The sequence below is a fragment of the Hemitrygon akajei genome, chromosome 10 (assembly GCF_048418815.1).
Source record: "Hemitrygon akajei chromosome 10, sHemAka1.3, whole genome shotgun sequence".
Lineage (NCBI taxonomy): Eukaryota > Metazoa > Chordata > Chondrichthyes > Myliobatiformes > Dasyatidae > Hemitrygon > Hemitrygon akajei.
In genome coordinates this window covers 101418403-101443675 of record NC_133133.1, presented here as the reverse complement: position 1 = coordinate 101443675, position 25273 = coordinate 101418403, and the positions used below count along the sequence as shown (strand labels likewise).

The following is a 25273-nucleotide window of genomic DNA, read 5'->3' as shown; positions in this document are numbered from 1 at the left end:
TCCCAGATTAGTCAGAATAAATGAAAAAAAAGTACCTACCAACCTTACCTGTTTACCTCAGCTAGCACGTACTCAGTACGTGTATAGTAAAGACACCAAAGTAACTCCGTTCTAAGACTTAAAACTGTCCCTTCAATAACTCAAATGACCATACATTCAGATGAAACTGATCACGGAAAACCCTGAAACACAGCTTGCATCAGATATTAGCATAAGGATTCTGATTTAAGAAGTGATGTAGAATAATTACATAAATTTTATCTTCGAACGTTTATCTTTCTAGTTGCAACCTATACCTATCACATTTAATATACAAAATATAGGACGGATTTGTTTACAAACATTGAAATTAGATACAATACACCCAAACACAATGGGGGAGTGGCGGTGGCAGTTCCCGCTCTGACGGATTTAGAAGGCTCCTCCCCCTCCCTTCCGCTTTCTGATGCAATTTCAAACACTCTTTATTAGTGGGAATTCGGAAACACCCATTACATTGAATTGACATACACACAGGAGAGGGTCGAGTTATCCTGTGAATGACTGGGATATAATCTGTTTAGTAAAAATAATTATACACACACATATATGTGTGTGTTTGTATATTTCAGTTGAACTAATATTCAAAGAGGCTCCTTTAGAGATAGTCTTCACAGAACAAGCCGCTTGAAATACATCGACCTTTGCTGAATTCTGCACTCTCTTATACTCGACATTTTTGGATGTAAATAACCATCTGTTTTTTTAAACGTCGGCTTGAATTACAACAGAAGAGCAGAAGTAAACCGCGTCCGAAGACTGTCGTATTGGAGGAGGTGAGCGATAGATTAAAACTACCTGCGTAGTTTTATTGTAGAAATGATTTCGTACATTTTCCAACCGTTCATGTAGGTACTTAATTTGTACTGTATTTTATTCAGAGATTTCTCTGTGACGTGTATTGCGGTAGCCGGCAGAGGAGGATGATGCAACTGGCCCAGTGCCGCCGATGCGTTATCCGGAAATTAGAATCTCCTTTCAACGATCACATCGTTTTAAATTGCGATATTTACTTTTCGTACATAATGTATGAGCACATAGCCCGATTTTACATTATTCTATCCATCCATTGTCTAAAATAAACTGGAGCTTTAATCAGCCATGTAGAGAAATTCGTGTTATTATCTCAGCCTTCCCCTGACGAGATGAATGGGACACGGTAGAGGGAGAGGCGACGTGTTTTGGTCGCAATTATTAGTTATTCCCCCTTCCCCTCACATTAGAAATTAACAGTAATGTGTAGAATAGTATATTTTAATGTTTAATGCGGGCTTCTCTCTTTGTTTGAATGGATTCAGGGCTTTGCTGATGATCGTGCAGACAATGGCATGTTGCTGTTCTTCAGTGTTTTTCCATTTGGGATCAGTGGGTGGCTGATACCTACCACAGGTCACGTGAAGAGAGACTATTAAGTCGCATATTGCAACGTTATTGACATTTCACTATTTCCCCCAGGATAGCCCGGACAAAGCTGAGAGAAAAGGCGTGTCACTGGCCGAAAGCACCCGAAACACACATTGCTGGCTGGCTGCACCAGAAAAGCAACAAACTTAAAATTGGAAGTGTTTCACTAAAGCCGTCTAACCATGACCATCACGGAGATGAACAGATTTAACATTACGCCTGATGATGACACTAGCAGCACTAACAGTAATGACTATCCTCCCACTAAAAAGATACCCATCAATAGGTAAGGGATATCTGCCGATTTCTGATCATGAGAAATATTCGTTTAACTGAATAAAATGATTAATTAATAGAAATGTTCTTACTGCATTATACGCGTCACGTGGCTTAATGAATAATTCAAACTCAACTCGTGATCTGAGCCGTTAAAAATTAATGATTTGCATTTAGTGTAGAACTCTATACCAGGAATAATACCACCATTTTGTTTTCCTTTTCCAGTCAATATGCCGATAATGATCCAGAAAGCCAGAATTTTCTGCCAAATGTAAACATTGGGAAAAAGAAATTTGAAGAATATGTGAGTACTCTATACTCTTATGCTGTTTATTGTCCTCATTTGGAATGTGCTCCAGCAGCCGTGACTTTCTAAATATGTTTATTATTCTCCCTCTCTCCCTCTCTCTCTCTCTCTCTCTCTCTCTCTCTCTCTCTCCCCAGAGGACTGGCAATACCTCGTTTGGAATATCTGCATTTAACCTCAGCAATGCTATCATGGGCAGTGGTATTCTTGGATTGGCATATGCCATGGCTAACACTGGCATTATACTTTTTGTGTAAGTGTTTGGAAGATGGCAAAACAAACGGCACATGCTTTGTAAGATGCAGTTGCTAACCTGCTGACACTGCAGTGCAGTACTGACTGCAGCAGAAGCCAATGCGGTCCTTTGCTATACGACTTCCCCACTGTTTAATCATGTGCCAAGGAAGGAGGAGCTATGACAGGGGTTTAAACTGTACATTTTTTCGAAAATAATTCTGCACTTTACACATCCTATTATTGCAGATAATTTCACTAGCAACACCAAATATGGGAGTTAATTAATCGTTGGTAGCTGGATATAAAACAGCTTTGGAGATAGTGAAGTAATAATTTAATTAAGGCTACAAATGAATGTAGAAAATGAATTTTTAACCTTAGTACATTAGAAAGTTCAGAGATAAATTTTATTCATTCTTTGACTCTGATCTCAGTGGGTAACTTAAATCTATTATTTTATCCCAAACTGGCACCTTAACCATAATAGAGTAAGCTACATGTGCAAATATTTGAAGAATAGGTTGAGTGATCATGGGACAGTTCTATTTATTCTGGCTTTGTATATTTTGTGAAGGAGAGGCTGAGTTCCATTTGGATTGCTTATCCAATCTTTTAAAGATGAGTCATTTTGGGAATAGCTTTCTCCTGTCACAGTCACTGGTGAAGATGACCTTCAGTAATGTATGCTGAGAGAGGCCTTGTAATGTTCTCCTAGTGTGGGAGGGAGTTAAATGTATTTTTACAAACAAAGGAGTTTGTGGCAACCAGTTGGATTCAGTTTTTAAGCTTAAGGAGTTTAGATTCATACAATGTCCAATGGTCATACAGGAGACACTACTGTAAACATGGGTTTATCATGTGACACAGAACAGCCAGCATAATGGCCCATGTGATTTACTTGATGCCTTTCCAAATCTAATTCATATACCTCTTGCTAACAAGTGAGATTATTGACCAATTCTCAATTGAGGTATTTAAAATATTTGTCGAGGCGGCTACCTGTTTAGAAAGGCTGTATTTCTTTGATGACTCAAGAGATAAAAATAAGGGCACTCCTAAACTTCCATATGAAAGCAAAGAATTTGGTGATTAACTGAATGCATAGGATTGTCTCTCCCATAGTGACAAAGATGTTGATACAGTGAGTCATCAATGAGAGGAATTGGTTTCTTGTGAGAATGATGTACATCTGAGTTCAATTAAAAAAAAGTTTAGAAACTATTGAGGAAGTTGCTATGTCAATGTACTGATTGATTGTAACATTAGCTTTGTACAAGTTCAAGAAAAGTGCTGCCCTTGTAATGGGAGGATAAAAATACAACAAAAAGATGAATTAATTTACCTCATATCATTAATTTACATATGCATTTTACCTTGTACATCTAGGGTTTTCTTTACATTTAATAATGCAGAGTTGTACAGTTCTATTGTTTATTCCAGGGTAACAGCAGAGAATGTTAATGTAGACTTAAAATGGAATCATTCGTCAGTGAGGGAAATGGGTAGCTAGTGTGCATCTCTGCAATGGTTTGATAACATAATGAGTGGTTGTACTAATGATCATTTGCTGAAATGTTATTCCTACAAAACCTCTGAGTAATCTTGGTATGACTTATGATGTTGCCATACCAACAGGAAAAAATGAAATTTCAGTATAAAATTGGATAAAGGCATAATGGGGTTATAGGGCATGATATTTCCGAAAATACATACTTACTGTTCATGAGTTAAGTTAGAAGCTGCTCTGAGGAACTGATCTTGCATTGTTTAAGTAGCAGAGACAGGGAAAGAATTGTGAAGGAAGTATCTTTTGAAATTGAGAAAGAAGACTATGTGAAAATTCAGTGTGACCTGAAATTCATTTGATGCTCATCATGGTGCAATAATGGAAATCAAACATAAAGATCACTTCAGAGTGTTAGAAATAACCAAGTTTCAAATGGGGAAAAATCTGCTAAAGTCTGATATTTCTTACAAAGTAAATTTCACTGTAAAATGTCCCGGTGTCAGTGGCATTCTAATAATTTAGAGAAAAGAAAGCTAAAACTTGTTTTCAACCCATAAATTTAACCTTCTAAATTAATTCTAAACTTTGATGCCAGCCAGCCAATGTGTTTTAAAGTGAAATGGTAACATTTCACACTCACTTTAGTTTCTTACAACCAAAGGCTTAATTTGATAATGTTGCTGTGAGGTACTTAGATGTTAATGTAAATTATATTTCAAACATTATTGAACAACATATGATCCCTTGTAAAGCTTCACGTAAGAGCAATGTTACCACTTTTCTATTTTCCAGTATCCTTCTGAGTGCTGTATCAGTCTTCTCGCTGTATTCTATACATCTTTTACTGAAGACTTCAAAAGAAGGAGGTAATTAATAAGCTTATTTGTTTAAAAGCATGGATCTATTGACTGGAATTAAACATATAAACAGAAACATTAATTTAACTTTTCTTTTTGTTCTAGGTTCACTGGTCTATGAACAGCTTGGCCTGAAAGCATTTGGATTGCCTGGTAAATTGGCAGCATCATTGTCAATCACAATGCAGAACTTTGGAGGTAAGGTTCCAGTAGTTCTGTAAAGTATTCTTTCATTTAAAAATAATTTCATCTTTAAGGTCTTCCTGTTTTAATCTGAAGACTTTTAAATGAAGCATTAAAGTGTAGAGAGTCCAAGTTAGTTTTATTTCTTATTACTCTTTATTTTTGCCCTGTTTCTTACTACAGCTACATCAAGCTACCTCTACATAGTGAAATATGAGCTACCAATTGTCATTCAAGCTTTCCTCGGACTTGAGGAAAAAACTGGGTATGTTGAATTGCAAGCTTAGTTTTCAGCACACTGTGTTAAACTGTGCACCAGAACATTTCAAAACTTTTCCAGAAACCTTTTCAATAAATACCTCAGTGATGATTATCACTGCAGTTAAAAGTCCAGCATGACACATAATGATAGAAAAATGCACAGGTTTGGATTAGTATGCAAAGGCTCAAGCTTGATTAATGTCATTTCCAGGACACAAGTGTAAAGGAGAGCAAAATGGGATATGTCCCATATCAAGGGATATGGGGACAAGGCAGGAACCGGGTATTGATAGTAGATGATCAGCCATGATCTCAAAATGGCAGTGCAGGCTCGAAGGGCCAAATGGTCTACTTCTGCACCTATTGTCTATTGTCAAAATAATAGTTACTCTGTTAATCGTTAAGTAGTAGTGGTGGTTGTTGGTGTGGAGCAGTGGGTGGAGGTGCTGATCAGCCTTACTACTTGGGGAAAGTAACTGTTTATGAGTCTGGTTTTTAAGGTAGTATTTAAGGATGTTTAAAATCCTTTACAGAAGCTGTCTTTCTAACAGTTGCAAGGCAAAGTAGAATGTTACATTTCGCTAAAGATAATTATGTTCTTGATGCCTTGTATTCTGCTGGAGATCACTATTCTAAGCACATCAATCCATTAGAACGTTCCTGAAGCACTGAGTTTTTCCAGTAAAGTCCCATTTCATATCTTATAAAACTCGTGTTTTTTGCAGGCTAATTTTAACATGTTTGAGGATTTCCAGCTGCAATGTGCACCCTTGCAACTCAATGATTAGTTTCCATGGAAAACTGTTAGTCAGCCTAAACACACAAGTGGTATAGTAGGAGGCCATGACATGTTTGTTTTCATGTGATACTTTGCATGTGCAGTGCCACACACATTGTTTTGTTCTTTTTGCAGGAAGTGGGAGAGGACAGTGTGTCTGTATGCCTGGCATATCAAAACAGAGCACTGAGATCATTCTGTGTAGTGGACAGCCTCTACAGATTGAGCAAATACATTTACACTTGAGCTGTGAAGTTTTCATAATATTCCCAATGAGGTCATTTAATGATTTTGTCCCACATCCTGACAAGTTAATTGTCCCAAGTAAATTATCAGTAATATATCTCTGAGTTATTTGATGTACAGTGATGACCTAGTGTGTTGACACAAAACCTCAACAAACAAGCTCACATGAATATAAATTCCCTCAAATCAAATAAAATGATATATTTGATAATCTTTAAAAAATAATGAGTTGCCTCAATAGAATAAAATGCTTGTTTCACTTTAGGAATTCTGTACTTTATCTGAGAACCTGCATTGTCATATCACACAGAGGCAAAATAATTCAAAATTAAAATCAGAATACAAAAATTTCAACTTTTTAAGTAATTTCAGTGGAAGGATTAGTGTACAATTATACATATATGAACAATACCAGTAATTGATAATATATTAAAAATAACATACTAGACAGTGTAATTGTCTATACAATAATTAATATGTTGCACAGATAAACAAACATGGAAGACCTCAAGCAGAACCTATGGATATATTGTGACCATTACTTATCTTGTGGCCACCAATGACGAGTGCCCTTCACCACTGGTAATGAACCAGTTAACTTGAATCAGTGAAATGATTGTCACATTCCTCTCAGCTTGAACCAGTCTGGCTATTCCTCTCTGACTCTCTCATTAACAAGGGTGTTTTTGTTCATGGAACTGCCACTCACTACTTGTTTTTGTTTTTTGCACCATTCTCTGTAAACTCTAAGAGACTTGTGTGTGAAAATCCCAGGGGATCAGCAGGTCAGTTCCTGAGGTACATGAACCACCACCTCTGGCACCAACAAGGTCATAGTCACTTGGGTCACATTTTTTCTCCCCTATTCTGATGTTTGCTGTGAACAACAACTGAACCTCTTGACCACGACTGCACACTTTTATGCGTGGAGTTGCTGCACATGATCGGCTGATTAGATAATTGCATTAATGAGCAGGTGTGCATGTGTACCTGGTTACAACTTGTTTTGCCAGTTTGTTGGAGTAGGTCTCAGGTGTCATGTGGTTAATGAATGTTTTGGATGGGTTTTATCTAGTACCATGTTGTGTGTGAGTTTGTTTGGTGTAAACCTACAATCTGCTTAGAACTGGTCCCATGTTTTTGATGTTTTTGCTTTCGTGGAATTTAGAGAAATCTAATGCAGCTGGGTGTTAACATGAAATTTAAATTGCAAAATCAACTAAGCAATTCATCCTACCATGTCTGTAATTGAGATGTTCAATACTAAAGTGAAAAATTCTCAGTCATAATGTTCAAAATAAGACTAATAATATTTGTTTTTCATTTTCAGACATTGGTATCTGAATGGTGACTACTTGGTCCTTATGGTGTCTATAATTATAATTCTTCCTTTATCCCTGCTGAAGAATTTAGGTAAGTTGTTTACTCTGAAAGAAGAGGGCAATAAGAATATACTTCTATAAATCTAGCACTTCATATAGGCATCACCTATTCAGTTTGGAAGTAGCCAGTTTGGTTTTGTGCAAGTCATTTGCCTAGGAATATCAAAGCTTGATCTTCACACCAAACTTACAGTCTTGTATACCAAATGCATCGTTTTCCTTTTACTTCAACATGTTGTGATATGCAGAACTTAGTTATCATAAAGACAAGAGATTCTGCAGATGCTGGAAATCCAGAGCAGCACACAAAATGCTGGAGGAACTCAGCAGGTCAGGCAGCATTTTTGGGAAGGAATAAACAGTCAACATTTTAAGCTGAGACCCTTCACCAGGTCCTGATGAAGTATCCTTCCCAAAATGATGATTGTTTATTCCTCTCCATAGATCCTGCCTGACAGAGTTGTCTCAGATGATTTAGGAGCAGCAGAATTCACGTCATATCCATCCACTTCTTACATGGCACATATTTTCGTGCATATACTGTAAATTTGGTCTTGATGCAAGACTGTCATTGAATGTCGCACAACTTTGGCTGCAAAATTGCACAAAGTTGAGGACTAATGTATTTAATTTATCAGATTTTTCAGGCAACTTTCCATCAGCTCAGATGAAGGGTCTCAGCCTGAAATGTTGATTATTTACTCTTTTCCATAGATGCTGCCTGTCCTGCTGAGTTCCTCCAGCATTTTGTGTGTGTTGCTTTCTATCTATGTATCTAACTACTTGAATGTTTATATATTTTAAGACCAATTGAAAATACCTTTATGAAGAATACACTTCCAATTTAATTGTTTAAATTATCCATTCAAAAATAATTGAAGTTTACTATTGTCACTTACAAATTTTTTCACTTATTTTTCAGGTTACTTGGGCTACACAAGTGGGCTGTCCCTTCTCTGTATGCTTTTCTTCCTAATAGTTGTAAGTATTGTTTGAAAAGTCTAGAAATAGTATAAAATATTGAATGACAGAATTATAATTTCAAAGAGTGTTATTGCCTTTAATTTTATGCTATTGTCCCTAATTTTAGTCCCTAATTGCCCTTGAGAATTTGTTGGTGAGACACCATCTCTGTCAGCTGCAAAGTTCTGAGATTTAAACCCAATGAAAACAAGTATAGACTGGTCCCATAAGAACCTGAAGAACGAGCTTTTCATGTCTATTTTCCTATGGAAATTGCATTATTCTCATAAGATTTTCAACATTTAAATCTATAAAATCATAATTGAGTATCACAACACTTTGATAATTATTTGGTAGCTTTGGTAGCCAAATTCAACATCAAAAGACTTTGGTAGTTATTTTATTTCCCCCAGGTAACCTCAATGTTGGTAGAAATCCTCTGGTTCACTTTTGAGGTATATTGACACAAAACATGCATTGAACTTGGACTCTTTCTGTTGTAGGTCACATTAAAACTGTCATCTGAGATTGTGAGGGGCAGGAGAATTTATAAAGTCGATAATAATGTATCTTTTGATGTCAAGGATAGGTGTTTACAATTTAACAGCACTCTCACCTTCTCTGCTGTGGTTTATTTTTATTTATCTGTATTTTAATTTTCACTTTCTAAATACTTGCAGGTAATTCTCAAACACTCTCAGATCCCTTGTCCATTGCCCCTTCTGGACCAGGAACTAGGGAACGCAACTTTGAATTTAACTATAATGATGACAGCAACATCTGCATATGAAGCAGTTGCCAGTGTATCAGAACCCAGCTTAGCACACAACACAACAGATGAAAACATCTGTAAACCACAGTATTTTGTCTTCAATTCACAGGTAAGGATAAGTCAATTGTAAAAATGTACTTTCACATTGATACAAAGGACAATAGTTTATTTTCTATGGGATTTATTATGTATTTATGACATCATTAAAAAAGTAAGTTTATTATTAACGTACATATATGTCACTATATACAACTCTGAGATACATTTTCTTGTGGGCATTCACAGTAAATACAAGAATAGAATCTATAAAAAGACAACATACAATACATCAACCAGTGTGCAAAAGACAACAAACTATGCAAATGCAACATACATAATGATAAAAATAATAATAAATAAGCGATAAATATTGAGAACATGAGATGAAGTGTCCTTGAAAGTGAGTCCGTAGTTGGTGGGTGAATAAAGCTAATCCCTCTGGTTCAAGAGACTGGTGGTTAAAGGGTAATAACTGTTCCAGAACTTGGTGGTGTGGGTCCTGAGGCTCCTGAACCTCCTTCCTGATAGTTGAGAGGTAATAACTGTTTTTGAACCTGCTGGTGTGTGTACAGTTCAGTGTTAGGGTGAGTGAAGTTATTTTCTCTGGTTCAAGAACCTGTTAGTTGGGGGGTGATAGCTGTTCCTGAACATGGTGATGTGGGTCCTAAGGCTTCTATACCTCCTTACAGATGGTTGAGGGGTGACACTGTTCCTGAGGATTCATGGGTGACGCCTTGTTACTGAGGGTTGAGGGGTGATGACTGTCCCTGAGGGTTAAGGGGTGATGCCCTGACCCTGAGGGTTGAAGGTTGACGTCCTGTCCCTGAGGGTTGAGGGGTAATGCCTGTCATGTGATTCATCATGGTACAATGATTTTACTATCAAGAGACAAAGTAAATATCACCGACGCCCGATTTTTATTTTGATAGCTCCTGTCTTGAATAGTTCTGCTATGATATAGTTTATCAAATAAATCTTACTGATCTTTCCATTTTCCTTTCTATTTCAGACCGTCTATGCTGTGCCAATTCTGACATTTGCCTTTGTGTGTCATCCGGCTGTACTTCCCATCTATGAAGAACTCAAAGAGTAAGAACCTTTTTATTGATACTGCACATGCCATGGGTTCCCAGGGATAAGGGATCTTTTCTCATTCAGTAGACAAGTTCTCCATTAAATCCGATCTATTTCATAGACTGCAGTTGTCTGCAGGTAAACTGGACACTGAGGCGAGAACTGAGGAAAGTCATAATCTGTGGTTGCAGTTGCTATTAAAGCATATTGGACAGATTAGGGTGGATCTTTCCCCTGTTTGCATTAAAATGTGCAATATCTGATGCTAACATTAGATTCTATGAGTGAAAAAAACATTCTGTTCTCCTGCAGGATGTTACTCATCGAAAGCACCAATAAAATTTGTCTGAAATGTCATGCTTCTGTTGATTTTCTAGATTAAATATTCAGTATCATATTTTGAAGCAGAAACTTGATAATAGGTTATTGAAATTGACTGTTAGCGATTTGTAAATATGTATCGCTCAAATTAATTGTTAATTACACTGGAATGAATTAATCAAAACAATATTTTCTTTCTCTCTTAGCCGATCCCGCAAGAAAATGCAAAGAGTTTCCAATGTTTCATTTTTTTTTATATTTGTTATGTACCTGTTGGCTGCACTTTTCGGTTACATGACCTTCCTTGGTAAGTCCCATATAACACTATCTTCTAATCTGTTAAACCAGCATCCGTTGCTCAACTAAAGTTCCCCTGGCAGTAGAGTATTATTGAGGTTAAGTAGCCATTCTCACATAAAGCATTTCAGCTGTGTAATCATGGAAAGTGTATTTGATGTGAGAAGAGTCAGGATATAGCTTCAGAAAAATTAAATTTTCACATTTGGATAGTCTGAAAGTCTGAATCATAAAATTTAATAATGGTATCTGTTGTAGTTTCACTACTGCTTTCCATTTGAGCCATGTCTAGTTGCAAGCACTTTTACCTCTGAATCAGAAAGCTATGGATTAATAGATTGGCGCACAGGCTGATACCAGTATGGTATCAAGACAGTGCATACTGTGTCATCTTTTTATTTGATGCTGCCTTAAAATCAAACAAATCTGGTGTCTCTGGTTGATGCAAAAGATTTTTGTAATATTTTGACAGCTGGGGGAATTTTCTCTAATTGAAATGGAAAAAAAAAGATGACAAATGCTGGTATTAAGTAAAAACAGGAAATGCAGGGAAAGCTCAGCAGCATATATGGTGAGAGAAACAGAGTTAATGTTTCAGTTTATTAACCCTTAGTCACAGGTATTTCTCTGAATATTTGCAAAGTATTTCAATTTAATATAACAAACTCACTAGAGACCTTTAAGAATTTTGGCTTGCGGTGTTATCTTTCATTATAGAATTAAAAAGAAAATCAAGTTTTAAATGAAACCTCATGATCTTCTCTTCCACAGGTGAAGTGGAGCCTGAGTTACTTCACACATACTCGAAAGTGCACCGATTTGACACGGTGCTGCTTGTTGTTCGTCTGGCAGTTCTTGTAGCTGTTATTTTTACAGTTCCAGTCGTTCTTTTTCCAGTAAGTACACTCCATAGGAAGAGATTGATACCAGACTAAAAATTGGCGTTCAATTACATATACTGGAAACATGACTTTCACTCGTATGAATTGCTCGCAGCTTCTGAAATTTAGTTTTAGGGAAGTGCACAGATCCAAATTTCAGAAGCAAAATACAACATATGCTACACACAATCAAGAAATAAGTTCTATCAATAATTTATCCTTTTTTTTACTTAAGTGCAGTTGTAAATTAATGTTAGTTCAGTAGTTTGTTCGCACTACAATGAATTATACATAATTTAAGTAAATCAAAAATGTATAAACCTGTTTGATTTAGAGTTAAAATTATACAACAGTTAAGCAGATAAAACTTTGTTATCTGATTTTTATCCCCTGGTATGAATTGAAGGCTGGTTAAAACTTGCGTCCAGTTTTGCACCCTATATCTCAGAAAGGATGTGTAGTCATTGGAGAGAGTCCAGAGGAGGTGCACAAGGGTGATTCTGGGAATGAAGGGGCATTTGGCAGCTTTTGTGCCTGTACTCACGGGAATTTAGAAGAATGCGTGGGGATCTCATTGAAACTTACCAAATGTTGAAAGGACTAGATAGGGTGGCTGTGGAGAAGATATTTCCTATGGTGGGGGTATCCAGAACTAGAAGGCACAGCCTCAGAATTGAAGGATGACCTTTTAGAACAAACATAAAGAGGAATATTTTTACTAAGAGAGTAGTGAGTCTGTGGAATGCTCTGCCACAGACTGCAGTGGAGGCCAAGTCTAAGGGTATGTTTAAGGCAGAAGTTGCTAGTTTCCTCATCAGTTAGGGAATCAAAGGATGTGCAGCTGTATGGGGCTGAGTGGGATCCAGGATCAGCCATGATGGAATGGTAGAGCAGACTTGATGGGCTGAATGGCTTAATTCTGCTCCAATGTCTTATGGTGTATCTCTTGCAGAGAATCTTTATTTTGGTTCACACTCAATGAACTCTGTGCTTTGTTCTCAAATTGCCATCATTCACAGAAATAAAAGGCAAATGTTTTTAATATAACTATAAAATGATTGTCCAAAGAGTACAGATTCCGTTTCTTTAGACTTCAGGAAGACCTCTTATTCTAGGAGTTAGCCTAGTGAATCCAATGTTAGAGTATCTTTTCCCAAGAAAAAGGAACAAACTGCATGGTATTCCAGGTGTAACCTCACCACCACCCATAACACCATAAGACATTGAAGCAGAATTAAGCCATTCAGCCCATCAAGTCTGCTCCACCTTTTTATCATGGCTGATTCACTTCCTTCTCAACCCCATTCTCCTGCCTTCTCCCGGTAACTTTTCACACCCTGACTAATCAAGAACCTACCAACCTCTGCCTTAACTACACCCAATGATCTGACTTCCACAGTCACATGTGGCAATGAATTCTACAGATTCACCACCCTCTGGCTGAAGAAATTCCTCATTATCTCCATTCTAAATGGACATTCCTCTATTCTGAGGCTGTGCCCTCTGGTCCTAGATTCCCGCCCACTCTCAACATCCACTCTGTCTAGGCCTTTCAACATTTGATAGGTTTCAATGAGATTCCCCGCCCCCCCTTCTAAATTCCAGCAAGCAGAGGTGCAGAGCCATCAAACGGTACTCATATTAACCCTTTCATTCCCAGAATTATGTACTTCCTCTGGACCCTCTCCACTGCCAGCACATTACTTCTTAGATACAAAACCCAAAACTGTTTACAATACAGTGTGGTCTGACCAATGCCTTATAAATCTCAGTATTACATTTTTGTTTTTATATTCCAGTCCTCTTGAAATGAATGCTAACATTGCATTTGCATTCCTCACCACCAACTCAGCCTGCGAGTAAAACTTTAGGGAATCCTGAATGAGAATTTGCACCTCTAATTTTTGAATAGTCTATGGCTTTATTCCTTCTTCCAAAGTGCATGACAATAAACTACCTGACACTATATTCCATCTGCCACTTCTTTGCGCATTCTGCTAATCTGTCAAAGTCCTTTGCAGCTTCCCTGATTCTTTAACACTATCTGCCCCTCTACTTATCTTTGTATCATCTGCAAACTTGGCCACAAAGCCATCAATTCCATCTCGTATGAGTTCTCTCTTTTGGGATCCAGCACCAACCTGCCTGCATATTGAAATCCCCCATGGAACCATAACATTGTCCTTATTGCGAGCCTTTTCTGCCTCCTGTTGTAATTTAAATCCCACTTCCTGGCTGCAGTCAAAAGCCTGTATATAATTCCCATCAGGGTCCTTTAACCCCTGCAGTTTCTTACCTCTTTGCAGAAGAATTCTACATCTTCCAATCCTATGTCACGTATTTCAAAGGATTTGATTTCATTTTTCATCAACAGAACCCCTCCACCCCCTCTGCCTACCTGGTTGCCCTTTTGAAGCAGTGTGTATCCCTGGATGTTAAGCTCTCAACTATGTTCCTCTCTCAGCCATGACTCAGAGATGCCCACAACATCATACCTGCCAATCTGTAAGGGTGCTACAAACTTATCTTCCTTATTCCATATCCTACATGCATTCAAATATAACACTTTAAGTTCTGTATTCATCACCCTTTTCAATTTTGTCCCCCTTTTAGACAGCAACTCATCTCACTGACTGCAATTTTTCCCTATCAACAGTCTGTCCTTGCCAGGAATCTCCCTACACATTGCCTCTGTTTGTAAACCAACTACCACATTCAGCCCTATCACCCTGGTTCCCACCTGCTTGCCAAATTAGTTTAAACCCTCCCCAGCAGCTCTAGTAAACCTGCCCTCAAGGATATTGGACACCCTCGGGTTCAGTTGCCACCTGTCCTTTTTGTATAGGCCATACCTTTCCCAGAAGGGATCCATTGATCCAGAAATCTGAATTCCTGACTCCTGCACCAGTTCTTCAGCCATGCATTCATCTGCCAAATCATCCCATTTTTACCTGCACAGACAGCAATCCAGAGATTACTACTCTGGAGGCCTTGCTTCTCAGCTTTTACCTAGCTCCCTGAATTCTCTCTTCAGGACCTCCTCGCTTATGATATTGGTTCAACTATGTACCAAGGCACTTCCACTTTGGAATGTCATGGGCACAATCTGAGACATCCCTGCCCCTGGCACCTGAGAGGCCTGGGTGGCAATATGTCATCCAGGTGTTTCTATCGCACCCACAGAATCTGGTCTCTGTTCTTCCGACTATGGAATCTCCTATCACCACTGCAATCCTCTTCACCTCTTTTTTCCCCTCTGAGCCACAGCACCAGATTCACTACAGTGTCTACTCCCACACCCCCTGGTAGGTCATCCCTGGCAACAGTATCCAACATCATATTGAGGGGAATGGCCACAAGTGTACTGTACTGGCTGTCTAGTTCCCTTCCTTTTCCATTTACCTACCTCCTTCAACTTAGGGGTGACCATCTCTTGTAGCTGCAATCTATCATCTCGACAATTTTCCATGAGTCGAAGGTCATCAAGCTGCAGCTCCAGTACCTTAGTACATTCTCTGAGGAGCTTCAGCTCGGTGCACCTGGTGCAGATGTGGTTATCCGGGAGGCTGCAAGTCTCCCAGATTTCCCACATATCACACAAGGAGCACAACACAACCCCCAGAGTCATTCTCAATGCTCTAACTATGCACTAAGAATGAAGAAGAAGAAGAAACTCGCCAAATACTTAACCTCGCTCAAGCCTATTCTTGCCAAAGCCTGATGAACCAAAACCTCTCCACTGTAATACTGGTCCACTCCAACAATGGCTGCTCCAAAAAATGGAACTCCACTTGTCCCTGTCTTATTTTTATTTGCCCTTGTTAATGAATTGCGACTGCCCCGCCAAAAACAGCCAAAAATCCTGCCAAGGCTCCTTATTTAAATCTCTCATTCATGGACCTCTTTCCCACCCTACACAATTTTAACAATATTTTTACTTCAAAACTCTAAATCCTTTCCAATAAAGACCAAAAATACCATTTACCTTCTTAACTACTTGCTGCATCTGCTTGCAAACTTACTGCAACTCATAAAGATCTTCTATGTGGTCACATAAGGGTCAACTCTGATAACACGTCTGATAAAAGGCATAACTTGTTAAGTCCCATGTTGAGAAGGAAAACACATTGCATCATCATGATGCTTTTACTGTTAAAGCTGTCTTTCTTTGTGACCTGCCATCAGTTCTTGGTGGCATAAAATTGTTAGTGTTTTAACAAAGGTGGTGTTGCATCAACAACGTGAAGTAATATTACCTTTTTTTTCTATAGATTCGCACCTCTGTTCAGCAGCTACTTTTCCCCAGCAAAAAGTTTAACTGGATACGTCACACTATAATCACTGTTATAATTCTGACTGCCATTAATGCCCTGGTTATCTTTGTTCCGACCATCCGAGATATCTTTGGGTTCATAGGTAAGTGTATGCATAAAATAATGTTTCCTATAATGCCTGCACTTGTTAAGCAAATAGATGGGACTTGATACAATATGACCTCTCTCCTTTCCATACTTCTTCTAGGTTCCTCTGCCGCGGCTATGCTAATCTTTATCCTGCCTTCTGCATTTTACCTCAGACTTGTAAAGAAAGAGTCAATGAAATCAATACAGAAGATTGGGGTATGTTAATAATCTAATTTTAAAGTGTAGTAAATAACAATAAGGATAAACTTCTATCATTTCAGCTTGTATTTAGAGATGTGTAGATCTGCTTAAGTTTACTTCTTGTTTTATTTTATATCAACTTACTTACTTCCTGACCGTTACATCACTGGCATTTTGGGCAGCAATGAAAATCCTCCATCTCCATCTGTCCTTGGAAATCAAAGCCAATTTTGGTCTTGATCTTAGCAGTGTTCACGGCTTCCTTCATCATGCTAGTAACTTTCTCTCGGTTTTCACTACTGTCAGTCATGCAAGACCTGGGTGGAGACTCAGGAATACCGTCACACTCAGATATAGAAGGATTCTTTATTGCTGTCTCCATAGCAATTTTATTTTACTAGTCATGGTTATTAGAGCTGAGCTGAACTACACCCCCCCCCCCCCAGCCTGGAGGACCGGTGGGCCACACTTAGTCTGGTCTCTACCCTTTTACCTGTTTGGCATGGGTGATCTTACCAAGAGTCAAAAGCACAAGGCCTGACTGCAGCCATCATAGCTCTCTGGGTCATTGAGGCACACAAGCCTCCAAAACCAATGATAACGATGGGTCCTCTTGGAAGTTGATATATAATTCTGCAGTAATAATTTAGATGAAAAATATGTCCTCACATTTTTCAATATACAAAGAGTCCAGTGGATTTTATAGCAGTTCTTAGAATATATAAAAATGTATGGCAAAAATAACACTTCTTCTTAGGCAGGCTACATAGTGGAGTGCTATTTATACTCCCCTGCCAAGATTAAATCTCTTCAGCCAACTTCACAAGTACATATGGAAAGAAATTTTCAAAAGCTGGGAAACTTATTGTATTCAAGCACACTGAAGTGATGTAATATGTAAAAAATGAACCCTTTTTAACTGGTTCTGAATTGGAGCAGTATACATTTATATAAAACTTGTAAAAGGAAGTACCATATTAACTATCTTTTTTCTTCTCTCAGGCATTAATATTCCTGATCAGCGGTATATTTGTTATGTTTGGAAGCATGACACTCATTGTTCTTGACTGGACCCATAATGCATCGATGAGTGATGGCCACTAAACTGTTACTGAAGAAAACTACATGTTCAATTAAATTATCACTCTTCAGAAGATTGATAATTATATTTATTTTCTCTGCCTTCAAATTCCTAAGAAGTTGGAAAGGCATTCATATTTACTGTCTTCCTAGAAGTTAGGAATAGTTGTCCAAAAAATTAAACCATTTATATTGGGATTGATTATTAAGAAACTGGTTCAGACAGTAATGATACCATTCGTAGAGAATGGTGTAATTGGTGTACAATATGTATTTATAAGGCCACATAAATGTTGGAACAAAATATTATAAGCCCTTAGAAAACTGATTCTTGTAGATACTGAAGCTAAATTCCCCAGGATGTGGCCATAGATTTTACTGTATGTTAGTAGATTTAAACAATAGCACGTAAGCATTCAGTATTTTTGACCATTTTTAAACAAAACTGTCTTGTGGACATAGACTTGAGTATTTAATTTCAAGGCAGCAGCCTGAATTTTTAGTTCAGAGTTTTAAATACTATTGTTTAAAATGTAGTGTTGATAAAAACAGCAGATTGACAGACAAGACACAGTGGAAAGTTTCTATTCTAGGGTAGCCTAGCTTGCCTTACAAAAGAACAGCACCATGATCAGCATGGACAAGGTGGGCCAGAAGGGCCTAATACTCTTTATTTTTGCCTGGCTTTTCAAATATTCCGTCTGTTCTGGATAATAGGTCCTTGGATAAAGAAATCATGTAGAACTGGAGTTAGTGTAACTCAATAGGATATCACTTGAGAGTTCTGGTTGTTCTTCACGTCCCCAAGCCAGTGGAACTAGAAAAGCCCAGCTTCCATCTGGGGTGTTAGATGAGTGATTTGGCTCTGATTTACCTTACCCCAATGCTATCTAGAAAGAAATGGTTATATTGGAGATATTTAAGTGTGGGTTTGATTGTTGTATATCTGTATAAAATGACAGTCTGTACCTTTCATACGAGAGGAATAAGGAGTGATTATCGTCTCTATGGAGTTTGCACGTTCTTTCTATGACCACGTGGGTTTCCTCCATGTGCTCCAGTTTCCCCCCCCCCACTTCCTAAGGATGTGCAGATCGGAAGGTTAGTTGGTCATTGTAGATTGTTGCTAGTGAATAGGTGAGACATAGAATTATGAAAATGGGAGGAATGTAGTGTCTGTGTAGATGGCCAGCATAGACACAGCAGGCAAAAGGGCCTAATTTCAATATGTATCTCTTTCATTGTAACATCATATGACTGCCTAATTACAGCATATTGGAGATTTAGGAAATTTAACACTTGCAACTATGTCTTGTCAAAGAATTTAGCATGTTTAAAGCATTTATTTGAAACCAAGCTTTCTTGTATAATAATGCTATTTATAGTGATGCATAATAATTGAGAATATTGCATCATGAATCCATTTCATAGTTAATGAGCTGATTGAAGTAGTTTTACAACTTCAGGTACGTTTTTACCATGTGGTGATGCATTTCTTCACATCTGTCACCTGTTCCACTTCCTGAAGGCCAATCTGTGAATGTCAATTGTAGACTGGAGAGAAGAGCCAATTTTGTTTTGCAGAGCCTACTTCTCTGCTAAATAAACATCAATAGTGCACTTTGTAGTGATGGAATTGAGCTGTTCACAAAGTGCACTCATGATGATTCATGGGCAGGAAACAAAGGAACATTGCATTCCTTCTGTATCACATGATGGAAGTCAAGCAGCAATTGTTGGGAGTTGATTGTAATGAATAATATGGTACTTAGAGCTAAAGCTAAAAAACACCACTAAAGCACTTCCTTTGTCTCCCTTTGCCACCTGTTGCCACTACAGAGAACAGCTATTGTTATCTAATTGACAGCAAGTAGTGGAATATGACAATGACAGAATTCAGTAGAGGAAAATGTGACATTGCTTTAAAAGTAATGCATAGTCAGTATTTACCTTTCAAATGTTAATAATCTTCTGCCTCCTGGAATTGAAGTGTTATTTTCTGCTGTTCCTATTTGGTTACTTGAAAGAAAACTTAACTATTGTGCTTCCTATGACAGTCCAACCTACTGCAATTTTTTTTAATTTGCTATTTGTCATAGAATATTTATAAAATTGAAGTAAATCAGTATAATTTAACATATTTATGACTGTAAATAAATGTACATAATTATTTGTAAATATGTTGTCAATATTTAAGAGGTATTATTGTTCCTTTTAAGTTTTCCTGAAAAAATTACTGGACTTTCTTCAAAGTCACAGGTGAAAGCTGCGCAGTGGCTGAAGAATTTCTGCTAACGACTGGTAGTAAAAATTCTGTTTCAGTGCTTTGTTTTTATTTTGTTCAACATAACACAGTCTTGAGTGCTAAAACAGTGTGACATTTAATGCTAGTAAATGGAAAGGCATAATATCATTCTTTGTACTGAGTTGACTGAACATCCGTTCTGTATTACTGGTTGTTGCTGTCAAACATAACCTCAGTTGTTCACCACGAAGTCATATCTAATTTTAATGCAAGTTTTAAATACAACACAGTCTACAAATGCTGGAAGTCCAGAGTAATACCATTCCTTTATGGAAATGAATAAGCAGTCAATGTTTGATCAGTCTTCATGAAGGTTCCAAAGCATCGACAATTTATTAATTTCCATAGATGCTGGCTGATCTGCTGAGTTCCTCCTGCATTTTGTGTCTATTCTTGATGAAATTTTGGTAATTAATAAAAGATGAATAATATTTTAAAGTTCACTGTTAGAGGAAGCTTGAATCATTACCGTTTGCAAAATTGCAGAACAATTATAAATTTGAATTTGCTTTTTCATAACATTTTTACAAAGTATGATGGTGAACTGTGACCTACAACTGAAGTTTATGTTTCACAGACAATCACTTGCAGACGAAGCTTGTGTATTAATAATACTTGTGTAATTCACTCTATTTGTACCAGTACAGACAGTACAGACAACTAACAAAGCATGACTGCTGACTTTGGCATATTCTTTTAATTGAATAACTGTTTGATGTATTTTCGGACACAATTAAAAAGGCTTTCCCTGACATTATCTAGGTTATCCTGTATGTATATTTCTATACCGTTAACTGTGAAAGGCCTCCATTTGAATGGGGGAATTTTGGTTGTTAGCAAAGAGAGTGCATTATGAACAATGCTACACTCTTGTTTCAGTGAAACACCTGTTGTATTGTACATATTGTAAATAAAGTTATACTCTTAAACACTTGTGTTTCAATATTGCTACAAATGCCTGTCTTAATTATTAATTATTTGCAATATTTTTATATGAGATACCAAGGGGTGTAGGAGTGTTGCAGGTAATGGCTTGTACTAAGTAGCACTTAGATTTTTCAAACTATGCAAAGGCTGAGCTAGCAAAGCAAATGTGATGCAAATCATGAAGATAATTTAGCTGTATTTCATTGGAAACGTGCAAGGAAAACTGGAACTTTGAGTCATAAATGATCATCTGTTTCAGTAAAAATCTATTGCCTCTTTCCTAAAAATGTTAAATGACTTGACCCTACTGCCTTCTGTGACAGAGAATTCCATGGTTCATCTCCTCTGAGATAAGGCATTTCTTCTGATTGCAGTAGTAAGTCTTGCCCTGTGACTCCTTGTAGAGCTCTCAGCCAAGGGAAGCATATTTCTCCTCTTGTTTTTTTTATTAAATTCCTTTTCATTCTTCTGAGGCAAGGCACCTAACCTGGGGTCTAATGGCTCCTCAGGGCTCCATTTGCAACAACGTATTTTTGCAAATCAGGATTTTCAACACCTGTAATCATTAAAACAAAAAGTTGAAATCCATGTGTGTGCTTTTGTCAAGACCATCCTGCAGTATAATGTTCTTATTCTAGCTAAGCAACACCTTGCCTATATTTTAAATGTAGTCTTATTATTGAATGTGTTAATAAAGAACATATTACAATTTTTTACTATTTTGATAACTTTCAATATAATTGGTTTCTTTTGTAATACTATGTATTCTATTTTATATATTTAAATATGTTATCCTGAGGAAGGGTCCATAGGCTTTACTTGTCTGCCAGAGAAGTCCATGGTATAAAAATAAGATTGAGAGCCCCTGATCTAAGGTCGGGTGAATAAAGATCTAGTTAACTTCAATATTATTGTGATCCTTCACAACATTCCCTCTTTGGTTATTGTACTGGTTTATTATTTTCACATGTACAGAGAAGCAGTGAAAAGCTTGTTTTGTTCATACAGATCAGATCATTCCACAGTGCATTGAGCTAGAATAAGGTAAAACAATAACAATGCAGAATAAAGTGTAACAAGCTGAGAAAAGTCCATCACCCACCATCCATCCTCACTGCATTTTACAGAGGATGTATCGAGAGTACCCTGAGCAGCTGTATTACTGCCTGGTTCAGAAATTGCACCGTCTCAGATCGTAAGACCCTGCAGCGGATAGTGAGATCAGCTGAAGGGATCATCGGGGTCTCTCTTCCTGCCATTACAGACATTTACACCACACACTCCATGCGCAAGGCTAACAGCATTGTGAAGGACCTACGCACCCCTCATACAAACTCTTCTCCCTCCTGCCATCTGACAAAAGGTACCGAAGCATTCAGGCTGTCATGACCAGACTATGCAACAGTTCCTTCCCCCAAGCCATTATAGACTCCTCAATTCCCAGAGTCGTATACTTGTTTGTTTATTTATAAGAATTATTCACAAAGTTTAATGAGATCGAACTTCAATTTTAAGGAAATGATATAAATCTTACCAAAGTCAAAACAGTCAACTCCTCATTTCTGTCCAAGTCACCGCTGTTTAAGCGCAACAATGGTCATCGTGACCTTCTACAATTGCCAAGACTTTCTGCGTTGAAAGGGAAAGAAGGAATACAGATGATGGTCTTCAAGCATACTGTGCTCACCTGGGTGAGCTGCAGAAAGACATGTCAGAGAGATTTCGGGATCTTCTCTGGATCCCAAATCCCAGATTAGGTAATAAATCCATTCCTGAACATGTAATGAGGAATTAACAGGAATGATGGAGGAAGTGCAGCAGCCATCGTCTGAGTGGACATAGAGTGGTGATCCTAAGTCTTTGGTTCTGAGGGTTCAGCAAAGATAGGCTTCACTCAGAGAAAGCGAAAAAAAAGAAAAGCATTTTTTTTGTTCTCTTCATTGCATCTGCTCAGCTAGGGCAGGAGAGTGAAATACTCCTCTTGCATGATGTGGGAAGTCAGAGAAACCTCCAGAGAAGTGTGAGAAGAGCATTCAGCTGCAGTTTTTAATAATCTACGATAAGGAGTTGGAGCTGGAACTGGATGGACTCCAGATCATTTGGGAGGCTGAGGGGATGATAGATAGGACATATAGAGAGGTAGTTACACCCAAGGTGCAGGACACAGGAAACTGGGTGACAGTCAGGAAAGGGAAAGGGATTAAGGAATCAGTGCAGAGAACTCCTGTAGCTTCCCCATCAACAACAGGTATATCACTTTTGATACTATCGGTGACGAAAGTTGTAGCTGGCAAGTCTCTGGCACTGTTTGCCTTTATGACTCAGAAGGAACAGAGAAGGAGAGGCACTCTGCGCTGATAGGGGATTCATTAGTCAGGAGAATGGGCAAAGTCAGGGTACTGTGGGTGAGAATGAGGTTCCCAGATGGTATGTTATCTCCTGGGTTCCAGGGTCTGGGATATCTCGTATCGAGTGGGAGGGTCAACAGCCAGAAGTCGTGGTCCCTGTAGATGCCAATAAAAAGTGTAGGATGAGGTTCTGCAGAGGGAGTTCAATAGGTTATAGAAACATAGAAAACCTACAGCACAATACAGGCCCTTTGGCCCACAAAGTTGTGCCGAATATGTCCCTACTCAGAAATTACTAGGCTTACCTATAGCCCTCTATTTTACTATGCTCCATGTACTTATCTAAAAGCCCCTTAAAAGACCACCGTTGCTGGCAGCTCAGTAAAAAAACTTACACCTGACATCTCCTCTGTACCTACTCCCCAGCACCTTAAACCTGTGTCCTCTTGTGGCAACCGTTTCAGCCCTGGGAAAAAGCCTCTGACTATCCACATGATCAATGCCTCTCATCATCTTGTGAACTCTATCAGGTCGCCTCTCATCCTCCTTTGCTCCAAGGAGAAAAGGCCAAGTTCACTCAACCTATTCTCATAAGGCATGCTCCCCAATCCAGGCAACATCCTTGTAAATCTGCTCTGCATCCTTTCTATGGCTTCCACGTCCATCCTGTAGTGAGGCAACCAGAACTGAACACAGTACTCCAAGTGGGATCTGACCAGGGTCCTTCATAGCTGCAACATTACCTCTCGGCTCCTAAATTCAGTTCCACGATTGATGAAGGCCAATACACCAAACGTTTTCTTAACCACAGAGTCAACCTGTGCAGCTGCTTTGGGTTATGTGCTCAGTTAAAGAGCAGGACCTCCAGAGTTGTGACCTCAGGATTACTACCCACGCCATGGGTGAGTGAGGCCTGAACTAGAAAGATTATACAGTTTAATAAGTGGCTAAGGAGTTGGTGTAGGAAGGAGGGCATAAGATCTTTGGATTATTGGGCTCTCTTCTAGGGAAGGTGGGACCTGTACAGAAGGGACAGTTTGCACCTAAACTGGAGGGGAACTAATATCCTAGTGAAAAAGCTTGTTAGTGCTGCATGGTGGGGTTTAAACTAGAGTTGCAGGGGAATGGGAACCAGAGTGCCAGAAGAGTTAGTGGAGAGGTTGTGGAGGTAGATGTTGGTTAGACCTCAGACAAGTTAGGAATCAAAGGCTCAGCATTATGTAACTCTAGACCTGAGCTGCCTGTATTCCAATCCAACAGGTATCACAGGCTTTGGTGATAATTTACCAGAAGTCTCTGGACTCTGGGCAGGTCCTGGCAGATTGGTAGAAGGCGAAAGTCATGTCACTGTTCAAAAAAAAGATGTAGGCAAAAGGCAGGTAACTATAGGCCAGTTAGTTTAACATTGATTGTCGGGAAAATGCTAGAAACTATCATTAACAAAGAAATTACAAGGCATCTGGAAAGAAATGGATCTCTCAGGCAGATGCAACATGGATCCAGCAAAGGCAGGTCCTGTCAGACAAACACTAAAGTACTTTGAGGACAGATGAGTACAGTGGATAGAGGGGAACAGATGGACATTATTTACTGTGATTTCCAAAAGGTGTTCAATCAAAGACTTATCCATAAGATAAGGATGAATTGAGGGTGATCTATTAGCATGGATAGTGGATTGGTTAACTAATAGAAAGCAGAGAGTTGGCATACATGGGTGTTACTCTGGTTGGCAATCAGTGCTCAGCATTATGTAACTGGTGTCCTGAGCTGCCTATATTCCAAATGTTATATTAACACTCTGGAAGAGGGAACCAAGTGTAGTGTATCTAAGTTTGTTGATGATACCAAATCGATTGGAAAAGCAAAGTATGCAGAAGATACGGAGAGTTTGCAGAGAGATATAGACAGGGTAAGTGGGTGGGAAAGGGTCTGGCAGTAGAGTACAATGTCGGTAACATGAGGTCATCCACTTTAGAAGGAAAAATGGAAGATCAGATTATTATTTAAATGGTAAAATATTGCAGCATGCTGCTGTGCAGAAGGACTTGGGAGTACTTGTGAATGAATTGCAAAAGGTTTGCAGGTGCAGTAAGCTATCAAGAAAGCAAATGGAATGCTGGCCTACATAGCTAGAGGGATTGAATTTAAGAGCAGGGAGGTTATGCTGCAACTGTACAGGGTA

General features: G+C 38.4%; 1 protein-coding gene across 2 annotated transcripts; it reads left to right on the top strand.

The window, feature by feature from the left end:
• Positions 1-476: 476 nt before the first annotated feature.
• Positions 477-20745, top strand: slc38a2 (solute carrier family 38 member 2). 2 transcript variants are annotated; one of them, XM_073058704.1, is made up of 16 exons: positions 477-815; positions 1500-1729; positions 1948-2026; positions 2167-2282; positions 4566-4639; positions 4736-4828; positions 4997-5078; positions 7429-7511; positions 8403-8461; positions 9124-9324; positions 10264-10343; positions 10856-10956; positions 11718-11842; positions 16099-16243; positions 16349-16446; positions 17434-20745. In XM_073058704.1, the coding sequence occupies exons 2-16, from the start codon at positions 1626-1628 to the stop codon at positions 17533-17535; spliced, it is 1542 nt and encodes a 513-aa protein (XP_072914805.1). In that variant the 5' UTR covers positions 477-815; positions 1500-1625; the 3' UTR covers positions 17536-20745. The 2 variants fall into 2 exon arrangements, with proteins under 2 accessions (XP_072914805.1, XP_072914804.1); XM_073058703.1 differs by having other exon boundaries at positions 1495-1729.
• The last annotated feature ends 4528 nt before the right edge of the window (positions 20746-25273 follow it).